Source organism: Centroberyx affinis, unplaced genomic scaffold, assembly GCF_046629955.1.
Source record: "Centroberyx affinis isolate AG114_WGS23_722 - 3 ecotype Tasmania unplaced genomic scaffold, CSIRO-AGI_Caff_v1 ptg003356l_1, whole genome shotgun sequence".
In the NCBI taxonomy this organism is placed as follows: Eukaryota; Metazoa; Chordata; class Actinopteri; order Beryciformes; family Berycidae; genus Centroberyx; species Centroberyx affinis.
The window spans coordinates 581,002-599,138 of record NW_027281350.1 but is presented as its reverse complement, the minus strand read 5'-3'; the positions used below and the strand labels follow the sequence as shown (position 1 = coordinate 599,138).

Here is an 18,137-nt window from a genome sequence, read left to right as displayed (position 1 = left end):
GATGATGCACAGGCATAGAGAATTGTATCATCTGCATAGAAGTGTAGTTTACAGTTCTTTACAGAGGCACCAATGTCATTTATATATAATGTGAACAATGTTGGGCCTAAAATAGAACCCTGCGGCACACCATTCACTATTTCCAAAACCTGGGATTGCAAGCCCTTGGCCTCTATACGTTGGGTTCTTGCAGAGAAGTAGTCCCGAAACCAGTTACAGGCTACTTCATCAAACTCTAATGAGGACAGTCTATCCAAGAGTAACCTATGATTTACTGTATCAAAAACCTTTGATAGGTCGATAAGCAAAGCTGCACAATGTTTCTTACTATCAAGAGCAGAAATTACATCATTAACTACAAGACTCGTAGCTGTAATTGTACTATGACCAGCTCTGAAACCAGACTGATAAGGGTTTAGAATAGCATTTGTAGACAAGAAATTCCGAAGCTGTGTATTAATGAGAGATTCCAATATCTTGGCTAGGCAAGGAAGCTTAGAAATGGGCTGGTAATTATTTAAATCACTTGTATCGCCCCCTTTATGTAAAGGAGTTACCAAGGCCGATTTCCAGATTTTAGGGATTAGGCCAGAGGTGATTGTGAAATTAAAAATGTGTGTTAGAGGCTCAGCTATAAGGGGGGCAGCAAGCTGTAACAGATATGGGTCTAACTGATCTGCACCTGTAGAACTTTTCATAAATTTAGAAGAACACAGGGCATCTAAAACTTCATAGTAGTTAATTTGTCTGATTGTGAAAGTGGAAACACTTCCATGAGGAGAAGCCAAGGGCACTTCCTCATTTGTGTCAGTGACCCTATCATCTAGAGCTAGTTGTGAATTAGGTACTCTATACAATTTATCAAATAGAGAGCCTGAATCAATAAAATGATGATTAAAAACATTGCAGATCTCCCTCTCGTCACTTAAAGGGCCAGAGTCCAGCATTATCTGCTGCGGGAGAGTGGCTGAGATACTGCCCTTAAGAGATTTAGCCAATTTCCAGAATTTTGCTGAGTTATTTCTACAATCAGACAGATTGTTCAGGTAGAAGGTAGACTTAGCCTTTTTCACCATTAACGTACATTTATTTCTAAGACATCTGAAAGTTTGCCAGTCCACAGCACAACCAGTAGATCTGGCCAATACCCATGCTTTGTTCCTCTGCAAAATAAGACCACTTAATTCACAAGTAAACCAAGGGTTACATCTGTTCTTAACTCGTTGTCTCTTAAATGGGGCATGTTTGTCTGTTAAAGAGTTAAAAATAGACAAAAAATGTTCCAGGGCCGGTTCAGCATCTGGAACCTGCATCTGTGACCCTGACCTCTTCATTCTAGTGTCCCTAATACAGCGGACAGTGATCACTGAAGTCTGTTGAGAACACACAGCTATGCTGATAATTATGGGGCCTATTAGTGAGAATGAGATCTAAAAAAGTGGAATTCCCAAGGTTTTTCATATTTGTTCGTGTGGGTTCTGTAATTAATTGGGTCAGATTTAACTCGCATATATATTAGCATATATCTTTCAAGCCATCAGCTGCATGAGATGACCAGTTCAGGTTAAAATAAGAAATAAAAATGTGCATTCCTGTTATAAATTTTATTTTAATCACTGGAAGATTGTTACACCACAATACTGTGCCAATCTAAACTGCCCTTGCCAATATGCTTATTTTCACATTTACATTGTAAGTGTCCATGATCTGTACTCTACAGTGTAATTCAGCTTGGCTCAGGCAAGTGGAAAACATAGTACATATAATAGAGAGATTAGATTAATAGAGACATTGTTAGTGGAAAGATATTTTCTTTGCACATGTACATTACTCCTTGCTTCCCCTCTCAAAGATCCATGACCCATGGCAGCTGATGTGAAAACGGCATTAGACCCATTTCATCCATCACTCCTTACACATCTTACATCAATCTCCAAACCATTAAGATCGGCCCTCAGTGGCTATTCAACGACAATTCTCATTACTAAATGACAGGGGAATGTAATGCAGAAAATTAATGTCCACATCTCATGAATATTATCTTGTATTACTAAGATTAGGTTTGTACAAGATTGATTTAAGTGCTCATTTTCCTCACTATGGGGTGAACTGAACAGGATGTGTATGTGTGCAGAACAACAAAGCATAAGGAATGTTAGAACCACTTGATGGAGTCAGTCATCGCATTACGATTAGTCTTGGCTGTGGCCTCCTGCAAACTGGGTTAATCTCAGCAAGATCTTGACAGATCAGGAGAGGAAAATAAGAAAAGTAGGGTGAAATGCTGCGTTAATTCTCATCTCCTCCTCCCCCACTTCTCACTGACACCGAGGCATTACTGGTAGTCAGGATGGATTTCTCAGGTCAAAGCACTCAGACTTCTCCACAGCTCTAAATCACTGCAAACTCCAGTGAGACATCCAGAGTTAAAGAAGCCAAGGCAGCCTTATCCTGATATTTTTAGACCAATTGATCTAGCATCTGTGAATCCGTGCTTAAGTCAGAGCCATTACTAGTCAGTGGGGAGCTTGCTGATATCCTCCTTGGGCACATGAGCTATGTAGTCTACAGTAGGTGAATATTAAAACTAGGACGCCGTGGTGGTCCTGTGACTGCTTCTCTGCCTCTCCAACAAAAGCTCAGTGACACGGGCGATGATATCGGGATGCACCAGGCAGTCCAACAGGTCGTTGGTGGTTATTGGTGTAAGTCCTGAGTCCTCTGTCTCACCATCTTCCGCAGTGTGCTCTGATATCCCATCCCCATAGAGACAAGCTCTATATTGATCTGGACCAGGGCTACATTCACGCGTCCGTGCATCCGGGCTGACGGCACAGTCTGCGGAGGGTTGGACCGCACAGCCTGGTTCAGATTGGACCACACAGTTCCTGGAGGACTTGATCTCAAGATCTTTAGGAGTCATCTCCCTTGTTTCTGGTGAGTCCTTTCGCTCACAGTGCACCGGAATGAGATGCGGCCCAAAGGGAAGGATGAAGGGTACAGACTCCCCGGCTGAGCCGCTGCTCTTCCTGGCTTGTCCACTCGAGTCCCGCTTGACTGGATGAGCCTCTCTGGAGTCATGGGTCTGTTTGCTGCGGCGGTGGCACCTCTGTCTTCCCAAACAGGCCCTCACTGCCAGGTTCACATACTGCATGTTCTCAGTATGGGATGCCACTCCTTCCTGCAGCAACACGACAGAGACAAAGGTTACATTGCTTAGGTTTCATCAATGTCCCTGTTTACAAGCCCAGTTCAAGCTGGTGTAAACCATACTGAGCGAGCCTTGTCATATCTGTTTCTAAATTTTAAAAGATTTATTCTGCTTGGTTGATAGCTGGTCTGTTAGCAGTCTACTACCATACTGTTATGTGACTGTCTAGCTTGGCAAAAGTCCAGCCCTGCAAACACCGACTACAAGAAAGAATGGGGGTTAAGAGTTCAATCTCTTTCTTGCTTTCTCTCCCTCTCTCTCTGTGGTTACAGGCAGCATTCTTGAGGCTTTAGTCTTTTCCTGGAGCCTGGCCAAGTGTGAGAAATCACTCTCTCTGATCTGTGTTTCTATATAGCAGCTTATACTCTCACTACACCGCAAATGACCCCCTGCCCGGTAGGTGGGATAGATGTACCATCTGTGTGGTAGAGGCTGCCAGGCTGTGCCAAACTTTAGACAGAGAATCAAGAAGGTGTGGGAGGGCGACCTGGTGGTTAGCGAGCCTGTCCCATCACAGAAAGGTTGCAGGTTTGATCTGTGCAGTAGGAATGTGTGCCCATCATCAGCTATGTGTCCTTTTGAAGTGTGTAAGAGTGAGCAATACACTGAACCCCTACCTGCTCTCTCATAAAAGTTCTGTAAGCTCTGCATAAGAGCATCAGCTAAATGTCAAAAGTGTATGTATGCAGGTGAAGTCAGGTTCCACACCTGTCAGTCTACTTTCTTACATACATCCAAACACATATGTATCTATTTAAATTAAAGATATTGCATTTTGCTACATTATGCATTAAACTGCCACAATAAACACCACAGAGAGCAGTCTTGCCATTCTGAACTAAAAAAAAAAAATGCCAGTAATCAGAGAGCTGTCGTGTTCTTCTTCTCTACCTCGGTGGGGTTGAGCCAGTCATCAGCGTTGTCATTGCTAGGTGTGGTTTTCAGGGCGCAGACGACGGCCTTGGTCACAGCCTCGCCAACTCTTGCCTCGTCATCCACTTCCTGTCCGTGAATAGGAAGTCAAGGAAAATAAGAACGGCATGTCAAGGAAATGAAATTGAATGATAAAGACATAGTCTGGGGATATGCCACTGGCGGAGTTTGTTGTGTCTGTGACCTTGCAGGGAAAGCTGGAGAGAGACTCACTATCTGAATAAACATTTGTCTGGCGGCGGGGAGGTTTTTTTTATGCGGCACACACTCCTCGCCGCGCACACACACTCATCATAATGACAGGGGAATCTTTTACTGCCAGGCCTGTTCATTACTCAAAGCTGAGAGGAGCCTTCATCTGGGAGCACTAAACGCTCTTAGCATCAACCATCCTCGAGCAGGAGCTCTTCGGGGGAAAGAGGAGGTTTAAATTGGCTCCTCTCAAATGTCAAATTTTGCCCAGAATACATAGAACATCTTTTCATTATTTTAGACCCTGAGCTGAGCGGTTCAGGATGAGGAGAGCTACGGTGGGGTTTAGCTTACCAATTCAATCCAGGAGTTGACGCTGACGGTGACAGGGTCTACTGACTCCACATAGTGCCACCAGTGCCTGGGAACATACAGCACCTGAGCAGAAAAGACCAGAAGACCTCTGAGGGTTAAAGGACAGTGAGGAGTCATGGGTGAACAGTTCATTGGCTTTTCTACTTTATCCTCTTAAGCCGCTGTGATACAAGGTGAGGGAATACAGAATTACTGGGACCATCCACTAGGTGGCAGCATATATCCTTTTCCCCATAGACCATCAGTGGTTCACCCATTCATAAAGTGACGTCGGTCTCTATTAAAATGGGCAAGCCTTATTGATTCCCTGGCTCTTCAGCAGTCCTAATTCATTCATGCCCCGCGCTCTGACAAGACAAGAGGAATGTTCCGTGCTTTGTTTGATTTGCAGAGGTGGAGCTATCTGGTAGGGAAATCGCTGTGTACGCCAGCAGTATCTCTTCTGTGTCGACAGGTGAAATATTGCCAAGTGTCTTGCCACCGATGGGGCCCAATGGGACTGGTCTGGGCTTATTACACCGAAACTGGCCTGATGGAATCGCAGTAATAAGAGAAACGGGGAAGAGACTAGTGCTTTTCATTCAGAAGAAGAGAATGCTTTGTTTATCATCTGTAATTTGTATGACCAGCATCATTTCACTCTGGGCAGAAGAAGCAAAATGGCCTGTTGCATCATTCCACTTGGTTAAAGTGAAGTGCACATACATACAGTTAGTGGCCCTGACTTGCACATTACTGCACAGCCAGTTTACATAGAGACTGCCTGACAGCTGGGTATGGTGTTGCTGATAGGAGGATGTTTAGTACGCTACAGGGGCTCTAGCGCCAGCAGATAGTGAAGAGAGACAGATGGCTAATTGCTTTGTCACTGTTTTGACTCTTGAAGAGCAAGACAGCGCCGCTGGAATCTGAAACAAGGCAGAGGAAGAGAGGGAGGAATATATCAAGGAAGTCCGACAGAGTGATTCAGAATTGAATAACTGCTTGAGAGGTAGCTGAGGCCGTTTCTGAAAATGTGGTGATCATAACAGACATCTTTTGACGGCACCGCACCTCTATCGCATCTTACTTGTCACATTCATTCTGAACTGACCTGGTTCTGAAGGGGAGAAGATGAGGCGAACGTGACTGAGCTGTCTGTTGATCTACTGGCCTGGACTTGACCCTGCTACTATTCACCTGACTAGACATCTAGAGTGATGACACAGCCCACTTTAACATAGCATTACCTTTCCATCTCATTCCAAATGCATGCTCCAGCGCTTCTCTGGAAAGTGCTATACATTACTGAGAAGGCCAGATTTTAATTGGAACACAAGTCATGACCAGTGTCTTGCTCCACACTTTTATGGAAGTCACTACTACAAATAAATCACTCTGTTGAGTCTACCTATGCATGTGCAAAAAGACCAATAAAGCTATATTTTATGGTTATTGCCTCTGTGTCACAAGCCCTTCATCACATAAATGTAGGTCTATTGCATAACGTCAAACCTCAGTGAATCACTCGTGATGGCTTTCCAACGCATTTGAAAAATAAAAATCAATTTAAAACACTTAAGAGGTGCTTGATTTGTCTTAGTTGAATGTTGGATGAAAATTGCAAATGGCTTGCCTGCATAAGCATGAATTGCTGTACTAGAGAAAGAGTATTGACCTGTCCAGGCTGCAGAGTGACGGTGTGGGCCCTGGCTCTCCTAAAGGCAGGGAACCTCTGGAGGTCGGGCCGGAGGACGTCTACCTGGCTGAAGACGCTGGATTCCTCATAGGGGATCCTGGTTGGGTACATGTTGGCAGCGTCATCTGGAGGGAACAGGTGCCAGCGCTTCCTACACACACAGAAAACAATGCTTTTCTAGGATTATGTGTTTGTCTGGCACAATGGTGTCAGTTAATGATGTAAGTAAGTTTGTAAGTAAGACATAAATTCAGGCTGAAGTGGCTTATGGTAGGCCTAGAGCTTAGTTTCCTGTATTCCACATAGTTATAAGATTAGCATTGCTCAAAAAGTGTAAACACCACCTGCGCTGCTCTCTGGGCAGACTACAGCAAATACTAATAATAAGGAAGTGATTAAAAAAGCCTTTAAACCGCTCCAGAATTGACTAAAACCCAAAATGCCAAAATGCCAAAATGTCCAAAATGACCCAAAATACAATAGTCATGATTAATGTGAGAATAATCAAACAAAGATAAATATCAAAGACAACAGGTCATTTAAAATGGATTTCATTTTATTGCATTTTTCATTAAATTAATTAAATGCATAATTTATTTTATCCTACATAGTAGTTCTGTTCAATGGAAACCTGATGTCCACTACAGACTAGGACATTCAATAAAAAGTAAATAACATGAAATGTGGAACCAGGTTTTTAGACCCCAAACACTCATGTAAGGTAAAAAGAATCAAAACCACAATAAACATTTTTTTTGCCTGGAGGATATGATAAAGTCGACAGGGCCAAATGCAAATCCTCAAATGTAAGACAACCCATTTTTCTCTGATCCGAAATTCTGAATCGCTCAATGAGTGTTTTGTGATAATCTATTAGCACTCCATGCCGTAACTGATTAAAAGTTCATCTGACCTACCATTGTCACAAAAGCCAAAACTATCAATCAGCATTATTATATTTTCACAGATAAGCAGTGTCAAAGAACTGCCGGAGCTAGTTTTTCTTCCAATTGAGATCAAGACCAAATAAAAGAGCCTGAGACCCAATTACAAGGAGAGAGATAAAATTGTTGCTCGCTTGGGAAAGCAGTAGAGAGAGATAAGATACAAAAAGACCTTTTTCCCTTTTTTCATGAACTCTCTGTGCTCCACAATAGAGCCTCACCTTCTATCTCCATTTCCCCTCTCTCTCTAGCGAGGTGTGCGCGACAAATTAACTCTCTCTCAAAGGCCGAGGGACAGATCACATTCGGTGTCCAAGTTGCTCTTCGCTCCCCCCACATCCCTCCTTTGAGAAAAATGAAGAGTGCCCTCTCCACCTCATCAGCAGTTATAGGACTCTGTGCCTTTCTTGTTCTGAAAGAGGGGGATGGATGGCAGGCAGAAGACTTCCATCACCAATCCCAGTCTGGTGATATACAGCTGCCTTTGTCTGGAACTCTTTATCTTCTGTCTGCTCAGCTACCTCTCTTCTCTATCTTACCCATGGGTCGATTCTCTCTATGACAAGTCAATGGCCGCTGCCAACCAGGTGAGAAGAAAAAAGCGCACCAAAGAGTTTTTATATCTCGGTGGGTCTATCCCATTGTGTGCTAGTATCCTCCTTACCTTCCTTGCACCTGCAGCACCAGGTTACAACCATAAGAGTCAAGGTGGCATGGAGTGTTGGCCCCCTCCGTGCCGATCCACAAGGTGCTCTCTCTCCCGTTGCGGCCCTTGAAGCCAAACTCGGACCACATCACATCCTGCAACATACACCGGGTTCAACGGGAATAATCAGTAGAAAATGACACGCAAAGACAAATAACAGTCTGATTTTTAAATGGTAAATCTCACCTCCAAATGTCAGCAATAACGCCGCAAAAGGGAGACAGGTAAGACTGCCATTTTCACAGCTGTCATAACTCTGGCGTGATATATTATGATATAAGCGTACAACTACATCCCCATCTCATCAGCTTCTCAGACAGGGCCAATAATAGATAGCCAATGGAGGCCATTGTGTAGATAAACCAAGCTATTTGTCATCTTTCTTGAAACACTGGTCTGTCAATCATTTGCTGTCAGAGCGCAGAGGCACGGCACTCAGGCCAGCATTCTGAATAATGAAGTCATTACCATATTCAGGCGGCTGTAAATGACAGACTGGACAATCTAGCCTTCAGGCAGCCTTTTACATAGCACCATTCATCCTTTAAAAAGATGATGTCTGCCTGTCTCAAAGGCATGGGTGTCAGCAGGTAAAAATTGCAGGTGGATGCCCAATAAAAAGGTATAATCATTGAGATAAAATTAAATGTCTGTGTGGCAGTGGCTTGGGACAAGACAGGACTTTTATGTCTTGCCTGCCTGAGGACCACAACAGCAGGGGAAAAAAATGTCTTTATGGGCAAAAGCATTTTACTTTAACATTTTAATTGAAAATCTCTGTCAAATGCCAGGGGAAAAAAAATTGTAAGAGGGCTGTCTGCAAGTAGAAAACTTTTGCTGCTTCATATTTGTGAATTTTGGACTTTTCACTTGCTGATAAGTTGAAACACTTGGCAATGGTTTGTGAGGGATACAATTATAAATGGATGCATAAAAGTATTTAAAGGTCCAGTCCAGAATCAGTGCATAGCATCACCTGTGGTGCGACATTTGCTCCACTGCTAGCATTGTTAAAGACATCTCTTCGCCCTCAGATTGCTTGACCAAGCTGTTCATGCAGAGTGTGACAGTTTCTGCTACCTACAGTTTAAAATGTAGGCTTACTTACAAATTCTACTGTTCAAGAATCTATATAATCTTAGGAAATGCTGCTTTAACTCATTTATGTGGCCAGAAACTGATCGAAGTGGTCAAATGTCCTAGTCATCCAACTCAACTTGTCCTACATCATCACAGGCCTTGTTAAAGCTGTTCACCAAATCAGTTTCATCAGTTTCTTCTACTCTTTAGGGGCCACATAGCTGTGCTTTGAACAAGTAAGAATGAGCCATGCATCAATAACAACACTTTGATTCAACATAGCAATCTTGTAGCAGGTTATTGATTCTGACAGAATGACTTAAAAACACATTACAATAACTGCTAGGCGAGACAGAGAAGGTTGGCATGACCTCAATCTGTCTGATGCTCATCAACATTTGATGCAAGGCTGCTGAGATTTCTCCGTCATCAGACTACCTAAAAAGAAGCTGTGTGCTTTTCAAAAAAAGACTTTCGGTATTGGGCGAAGAGACAGACAACCGAATGTGGGCATGTCATTCAAAAATACAAGGTAGCAATTAACTACAATTATACAATACATCCTGATGATAGACAGATTTTGATTTGGAGGGTTGTTGGAAAAAAATACTACACCAAATAAACCAGTCAATGTTGTAGAAATCCAGAAGATTCTACCCTCAAAAACAGGAATAGGAACCAATAATGTCCATTTCATTTTCATGGCAGCAATGACTTTGTAAGAATAGATGCCATTTTGTTCAAATGTGTCTGTTTCATTTCATTTGGATTTTCTTGGTTAGATGTGTACCGCAGCATTATGAAACTGAACATGTTCCTAAACAGGAGGCTAATTACCTCAAACATGGAAGGCTGGTCTTGGAACAGCATAGCGATGTACTTGTAGTCCGCATAGGCCCAATACTCTGAGTAGGGGTAGTCAGAGAAAGGCCCTACATCTGCCCCAGACTGGCTCCTGGCCCAGCTGAGAAACTGTCCCAGCTTGGCCTCCACATAAGGACACTGGGTTTCAAACAGAGGTGCTGTGAGAAGGGGAGGAAATAGTGAGGGAGAAAAAGCATGAGAGAAAGTGATCATTAGAAAATTACAATAAAGTTTCAATTCAGTTGATCTATGCTCAAATAAATGCAATTCACAAACCAGAATCACACCGCAATGCATCATCAAAGAGGCATGAAATTTTATTTTACCCGCTTTCATGGGCAAAATAAACCACTGCTCTAGTGATTTACTTTTGCTTTTGTTCTGGTGAACAAAGTGTTGCGTCTCCGGTTCAGTGATGACATTTATAATCCATCATGAGTTATACCCGTCTGTCAGCTGTTGCAGCAGAAAAAAATGATTTAGCAGTCTAATTAGCTGGCTTTTATTGGAGGACACGTTCTCTGTTATTTACCATAGAATGAGTGATTACTGTAGGCATTCTGGAGCCACATGGAGGGCGAAATACACCAGACACTGAAAGACAAAAGCTCTCACTGAAATGCTGCTGTTGGCTTATGTGACATTTTAAATTAGATCATTAGACAATCCCAAATACATTATCAGCTCTTGCTAACTACAGCCTAATTTGTGAATTATCACTTGTCAGAGCATGAACTGAATTAATTATTGTGCGTTTTCTGAAGATGGGTTGAAAGTGGAATACAACCCTATTAGGCTCTGTGTGGGGATGTGATCAGGAACAGAAAGAGCAAGGAAACACAGGAAAAGTCATCTTGCATTAGAAACCTTCCAAAAAGTGAAATCATGAAAAAAGAAAAAAAGAAAAGAAAATGAAAATACCTGCTATTCAATTACAAATAAAAAATAAGTAGTAGTAGCAGCAGTAGTAATAATAATCCTAGTTATGTTGGACATTAGTCATATTGACTTATATGGCTGAGCATGGCAGTTCCAAAACCAGGGTTGCATAAGCTATATAGTATGAATGAATGAGATCACTGATCTGTGACGGCTTGAAATTAAATCATCTGTTTAACAGCCAGCGGCAATTCGATAGTAACATTGCCATTTACGTTGGAATTATAGCGGTGGTGAAATACTTTCAATATTTGACCATCTGCATGAGCCAGTTTGGAGTCTCTTATCGTGCTTTTTCAGAATTTTTATTTGTACCTTCCTATCTCGTAATGTACAGATTGGAAGCTACTGTACACCAGAATTTCCTTCGGGATCAATAAAGTATTTATCTATCTCTATCTATCTATCTGGTGGTAGGGTCGAGTTTATCATTTTGGGTCGGTTGAGTCTTGTTTCATTCTGCACATTCAATCAAGGAAATCATAAGCATATTATTTCAACCCAAATCTGTCTGGATACATTTTCCTGGTCTTACTCTTGGTCTCATCTTTTCTCCCAAGTCTGAATCGGACTGTCTTGTCACCAAGACAACCAGACAGGTGCTCTGCAGTCCAGTGGCGAGCAGGCCAACCACAGGTCATGTTGAGGAAGACTGCAGGCTGCTGCAGACTATGCAGAATCCTCTGGGCCTCCATTGGACTGAAGGGTCTAACGGTGGTGGGTGTGGCCATGGTCTGTAGGACACACAGGTACGTTGTGACACAGACACTTTGGACGCAGTTCAGTTCATGTAAATAAGCAACTGGTGAGTAACAGGTGGTGGGACATTACCAGACAGACACTGGCAGAGATTATGACACCATGAACCTAAGACAAGCTGTCTTATCTACAATATGATATATAATAAATAATAATGCTCAAGGACACTTCAGCAGGACGGATGTTTGCTTGAACCCAGGTCGTCTGGATTAAGGTCTCTTTAACCACTAGCCCACCTTTACGACCCAAATACGACAATTAGCCCGCTATACTGCACATTCAGTTTTCCACTGTAATATAGTAGATGCTTGGTGGGCACTGCTTTGAAGCACAGCCCCATTGCGTGAATAAGCACTCTGGACGCCATGGCTACACAAAGATGTTGTTTTAGCAAAGAATTGGACAGTTATATTAGTTAGCCTCCGTGTGTGTGAAAAGTGGGTTGTCTGGACACTCTGGGCTTAAAGTCCACTGTCAAAATGTTACAGAAAAGCAGGCTTCGTGTAATAAGAGTGTCTCTTACCGGAACAAGTGTGGAACTCACCTTTCACTGCACGTGCTGTTGGGGTTCAGAGCACAGAAGGAAGTAAACAAAGCTCACGTGAGCGTCTGCCTTTTTTCCATTCGTAACAGCTCAGTGTGAAATCTATGCCATTCTGGCTCTATCGCTGTGGAAAAACCCTTTCAAATAAATGCGGCAGATGAACCAAAATGGCGGCGAGCGAGTCACAGTTTTCAAATCGCGAACCACTTCCGCCCGGGCATGCGCAGTAAAGTTCAGTCGATTGTAACAGATGATATCGGTTGTTATTGTTTCTGTGGGCGAGTGAAACGTAGCGAACTTCTCATTCCCCATCCCCATCGTATAACCGTGAAACTGAAATTTAAACTGAACTGACAAAAGGAAAGCGATGGGTGCCGGTTCGAGCACCGAAGCCGAAAGGGAGCCGCTTCTCGTTCCTTCTCAACCGGAGACAAACAATCAGCCAGTGTACAGCAGAGTATACGGGAGAAGATGGCTGGTTTTGACCCTGTTTTCTCTGCTGGGATTCATGCAGGGGATGGTGTGGAACTCCTGGGGTCCTATCCAGAACTCCGCCGTACACGCCTTCGGCTTCACCAAGCCCGACATTGCCGCTCTGGTGCTATGGGGTCCGGTGGGTTTCGTCCCATGGCTGCTTTTTATGTGGCTAATGGATAAAAAAGGTGAGTTGTTTTCATCCGGTACACAGTGTCCTATCGTGTCCATCTCGTCGTGTTGACAGCCCCCCCCCTCTCTCTGTGTGTTTTCAACCCCAGGCCTTTGATAAGCAGACGACATGTTGATCTATTCAGTAATAAATAACTCAAGAGTTTGGCCTAATTGACGTGACAGCTCACTCAGGATATCCCACCATCTGCATTAGACCAGTGGTTCCCAAACTTTTCATGTCGAGGAAGTCCAGATAGATAACGTTACATTTCCGACCACAGAGTCACATTTGATAAAGGTTTCGGCTCAGGGATCCCCGTCTAACATTTCTGTTGACAGTCTCTTCTGTTGGTGGGGAGGTTCAATAGAAAGTGACACATCTGATCAGAAAAAAATGCTCTGGTATATTCTCACCCAGTGCTAACTTCTGAGGTTACAGTGAAATTGAACTAATCTTTATTTCGCTGGGGACCCTGGCACCCACTTAAGGGCCCCATGGGGTCCCTGAACCCTAGTTTGGGAACCACTGCATTAGACTGCTGGTAACATTGGCATCAGCAAGGGGAATCTAAATACGCCAACCTCACAGAATACATCAGCCATTGGATTAAGATGTATTGATCAAATTAAGTCAAGTCAAAGGACAGCTAGGTATGTTTGCGTACACTTGGTCTAAGCTTAGGCCTATCAGATGCAGCCTTGTTTCAAATACCACCAGACATGCTCATCATTTCAAAATATGCCTATAAACATGTGAATAACTGGCCTTTGTGAATGTCTGTCAGCCAGGCACGTAACTGCATTTCAACCCCAAAGAAACTGCTGGCCTACAACCCAACATTTGTTCTTTCATAATATGTTTAAATGGAGGGACTTTGGAGGATGGAATTTTTTTATTTCGTTAGATATTCTTGTTGCACCATCACGGAACGGCATGTTCCTGGAAAAAAGTTTGCCTAGTTTTTTTTTCTACAGGGGTCACTTGAAGTGCTTGCTCATTTGAGAAATCCACCAAGTTCTTGAATCAACAGAACATTTTTGTCAAGTGCCACTAAACGATAGTCACAGTAAGGCAGCATGAAGAAGTTGCCACTCAGTCCATCCTCTTGACTTGAGCCACTGAGTCAGAATGTACTTCACCAAACCGGTTCCTCCGCATCACCTGACATTGTAGTTCATGCCCAGACTGCACCGTCAGATGACAAGCTCACAGTAACCAGGCAGCTAATGGATAAAGGACAATACAGAAAACCTTTCCAAGAAATTACTCAACTAATCTTGTGACTCTGATTCATCATAGAAATTAGTGGTTAAGGGTGTGATTTAGAACTAATTCAAACAAAGGTCATCACGTCTCTTATTGTACGCTAGCAGTAGACTTTATTTTTCCAGGGTCTTCAAGAGACTCTGCTCTATTTGGCCTGGCCTAGGCCTTATATTGTTTCACAATTAATCATCAGGGTGGGGTTTGATAACAGTTGTGGAACAGAAAAGGCCTATGGAGGTCAGTAAATGACATGGTAAACTGTGTTACTATATGAAGTTAGCCAAATACTCTGGCTGTAGCTTCCCATCAAAACTGAAAACTTAACACTCAACTTGAAAGTCCAGCTTAGCTAACTCTTTACATCTGAGTCAGGGACATATTGAATTAGAGAAGCTCAATTGGCAATCACAAATTGTGTTAAGCAGCACCGTGACCTTGGTTGAAAACCCATGTGAAACCCAGAGGTTGCCAGTAGGCCTTAACTGTGTTGTAGAGGGGATACACACACACACACACACACACACACCCTTCCTGCCTCTGTTCCAACTAAGCTCCTTGTCAATGGGGAAAACCCCACTTGCCCCTGGGATTTCTCCCCACCCCAAGGTAGCAACCAGTGATGATCAACATGGTAGTTGCCATCCAACAGAGGCTAGAGTCTCGGCTGAAGTCATACGTGATCCAGCCTTGGAATAGAGGTAGGCCATGTAATGTGCTTAAGAGCATGGCATACACATATGCTGATGTAGCAAAATGTGTCAGAGAAAGCTTATCCACCCATTTAAGTATGTGGTTGTAAAGCCTGTAAGTCGGGCTTGTAGTAGCTGGCTTCCAGGGCCTGCCAGAAATGTAGGTTAGTCACATTTTTGGGTCAGAAAATACAGAAGCACTATAGAAATATTAGCCCACATGCATCATATGTAATGATGATAATATCTGTGTAGGTAGCAACATTGCGCTGCAACTACCATCTCCTCAAAATCTATGGCCTTTAATACCACCATGACCAAAGTTGGGAAGTGCTTTTTCTCAATATAAAAAGAGAGACAGCTGACAGGAAACTAATGATATTTTGTTGAAGGATTACGTGACAAATCCCTGTTGGTGCTCGTTGCTAGTAGTGACACGTGTCAACGTTTGACGGACGAGAACACAGAGTGCTGACCAACGACTGACTGAATCCATGCCCAGTTTGACATTTGTTATCTAAAGAATGTAATGTGAGGAATTTCAAACTTGCACCATAATGCAATATTGACATGTGAGCCGTATTTCCCTTCAGGGATCAATAAAGTACAACCCCACCCCAGCCCTGTTTGACTGGTCTTGGTGGATTGATCTGCTCCTCCCCAATAGACTGGCCTTTATGTAATTGTTTTTCTTGTTTTTAATCTTGTTTTCTTTCCCTTTGTTTTCTATTGCTGTATGTCTTTTGTTCTTTCTCTGTAAAGCACTTTGTGAACTTTTTTTTTTTAGAAAAGCGCTATAAAATAAAGTTCATTATTTATTCTTATTATTTATTTATTTATTTTATATTTGTAGCCTGTTAGTAGCAGCCTCAGCAAGTGACAACTCAAATAGAAAAAGGAGAACAGGGAAGTGGAGAGAGTTCCCTTAAATGAGGGTCATGTGGGTGAAACTGAGAATAGAGACTGCCAAGTTGATAGAGAAAGGAGACTAGTGCTTTCATACAGGTTCTGTTGAACATATGGGATTGTTTGGGAAGTGTTTTTACTGGGCATGGGGTTGTTGTTGTAATACGATTAGTTGTAATTGGAGGAAAACTTGACAATGGGCCAGTGACCTCAAGCCCCCTCCATCTCCTATTTCCCCACTCCCATATGCCATATTTTTATGCCTCTCTCCCCTTCCCTTGCCCTATCTTGTGTCCCCCAGGTCTGCGAGTGTCCCTCCTGCTCTCGGCCTTCTTCATGCTGCTGGGAGCCGCTCTACGGAGCGTGCCACTGAGTGAACAGCAACTAAGACGATGGTAAGACTCCACGATGGAGGCGTAACAAGTGTTTCGATGTTTATTGTGTCCTCTGTAAACCCGGTGGGAACAGATGGTTCGAGGGGAGGGGGGGTTGCTTGAGGATTCTCCTTCAATGGGTTTTGAATAGGAGACAAGGAATGACTCTTGATCAAAAGCCTTACATAATTTACTCGTACAAACCTTTCCAACCCACTATGCCTTTGGCCTATGCTTGGATTCGGGACTGGCTACATGCAGTAGTTGAGGCTTTATGGCCCACTCCTTTGTCTGAATTTAACCTTGAAATGTGAATTTGTGGGTATTATTGTAATTTTTATTTTAGAACTTTTTACAGTTGCTTATTTTAAAGTTATTTTAAAACATTCACTCTGCCAATTTCCTTCTTTAAATGGAAAAGGGTATAACAGCTAGAACACAATTTATTTTGATAAATGAAAGCATTATAAAATGAAAAGGGAATAGCAGCTGGATGAACATCAATATAGCCAAATGCAACAATACAGCATTTGAGGGTGACAAATGTTTTGGCCTTCTTAGGGTGTTTTGCTGTATTCAGCAGCATTGATTTAAGCCAAGGTCCCGTTCCTTTTCCATCACAGTGGAACCCTGTAACAGAATAGAGGGACAGTCAGACAGCATTTTGCTGTTGGAGATTAGGCTTCTGAAGACAGCTCAATACTGTGGATCCTTTACTTTGTTTTTCCGTCCTTGCTTCCAGCTTTCTCCCTTATCAGACTTAACTTTGACAACCACCATTGAAAAACAGCATAAAATAGAAGCTGTTATTCTTAGTATTTTCATTTTCAGTGTTACCCGTTAGCTCAGTGTTACTCTTTATAAAGTGCAAGGGCTCAGGGAAGGTCATTTCAATTATATTGTGGCTTTAAAAATGTAATTTCATTGAGTACTTCCTAGTGTTAATCTGCCTCGTAATTCATATTAGGCTCCACAATGACTACGATCCAGGTAGTACATCATAAAATTTCAATAGAGGAGGGAAATTGTATTTCATTAGAATGAGCTACATAGCACTTCCAGACCATGGATTTGTGGAATGTTTGTAGAATTTGGGCTTTCAAAGAGCAGGTGAATCCATCCTGTTTCTTAGCCTCATTCTCTCTACAGCCGGCGTCCCATAAGCCTGGGGAAAGAAAGCCATTAGTTAAATTTATAGCTAGCTTTCTGTTAATACCAGCCAAATTAAACGGAGAACAAAAAGCTTCTCTTTAAGGATATTAAGAAAATGAAACTCCTGATTTCCTTGTGATAGAAGCCTGTTCATTTTCAAATTGAAAGTTGAATATGAAGAGTTTTTACAGTTTGCTGTGAAATGTCAACTTCTACATTGTGGTTTGATTGCCTTGGTGTTAGGGACTGTGTGGTTGAAACGTATGAGTGTTCCTTGTATCCCATACTAATTGCTTCGAAGGGCACTTTCAGCAGCCTAGAATCAAGAGCACTGTCATGTCACACGAGGCCACTCCTATACTCATACCGGCTTTTACATTCGACCTGATTGGGCATGTGCAGACTTCTTATCTCAGACTGTTGACCTCGTATAGGTCACTCCGCATTACATAACAGCTCCTGGTCTTTGAGTTTTACAGTGGTGCCTTTTACAGGGCACTCTAGTGCTGAGGACTTCTCATATTTTGACCCAGTATCATGTGAAAAATTATGGGTCATGTGCTTAGGAATAGGACACAGAGCAGGAGAGCTCATTGTGGCGGGGAAACATTTATTCCACAGACAAGGATATATTAGTGGAGGGAGGGATGCCAGGATCTCTCCTCAGAGGCTTTTCTAACGGCAGTATAATAACTTCATCGAACGCATCCTCTGTGATTTGCCATTGGTTTTAGTGGAGTGGCGATAGCCTAAATCTTCAAGATGTTGAATTGAGTGTAACTGGCGTGCGTAGTACATTCATCACAAACAATTTTATGGAGCCATTTTCCTGTATGGCTTCAAGGGAGTAAAGTTTTATTTTACCAAGAAATCCTA

The 18,137-nt window shown here is 42.6% G+C and overlaps 2 protein-coding genes across 2 annotated transcripts in view; one reads left to right on the top strand and one right to left on the bottom strand.

Annotated features, from left to right (window-relative positions):
• Positions 1–1,594: 1,594 nt before the first annotated feature.
• hspbap1 (hspb associated protein 1) lies at positions 1,595–12,048 on the bottom strand. The gene is made up of 8 exons (XM_071538845.1): positions 12,037–12,048; positions 11,458–11,656; positions 9,957–10,141; positions 7,998–8,134; positions 6,369–6,540; positions 4,691–4,774; positions 4,103–4,213; positions 1,595–3,181 (listed from the first exon to the last, which is right to left on the bottom strand). The coding sequence occupies exons 1-8, from the start codon at positions 12,046–12,048 to the stop codon at positions 2,588–2,590; spliced, it is 1,494 nt and encodes a 497-aa protein (XP_071394946.1). The 3' UTR covers positions 1,595–2,587.
• Positions 12,049–12,478: 430 nt separating this feature from the next.
• Positions 12,479–18,137, top strand: part of slc49a4 (solute carrier family 49 member 4) — a 41,258-nt gene continuing 35,599 nt past the window's right edge. The window contains exons 1-2 of the mRNA XM_071538840.1: positions 12,479–12,887; positions 16,037–16,130. Coding sequence (XP_071394941.1) covers positions 12,593–12,887; positions 16,037–16,130 — 389 coding nt within the window. The 5' untranslated portion in view covers positions 12,479–12,592. The remainder of the gene's footprint in view (positions 12,888–16,036; positions 16,131–18,137) is intronic.

What these genes read in the sequence shown, in the direction of transcription:
- hspbap1 (XM_071538845.1), bottom strand. An exon ending in GTGCTGCAGGTGCAAGGAAG is followed by an intron (nt 6,541 to 7,997) that starts GTAAGGAGGATA and finishes CTGTGTGTGTAG; the next exon opens with GAAGCGCTGGCACCTGTTCC. An exon ending in TCACTCTGCAGCCTGGACAG is followed by an intron (nt 4,775 to 6,368) that starts GTCAATACTCTT and finishes TTTTCTGCTCAG; the next exon opens with GTGCTGTATGTTCCCAGGCA.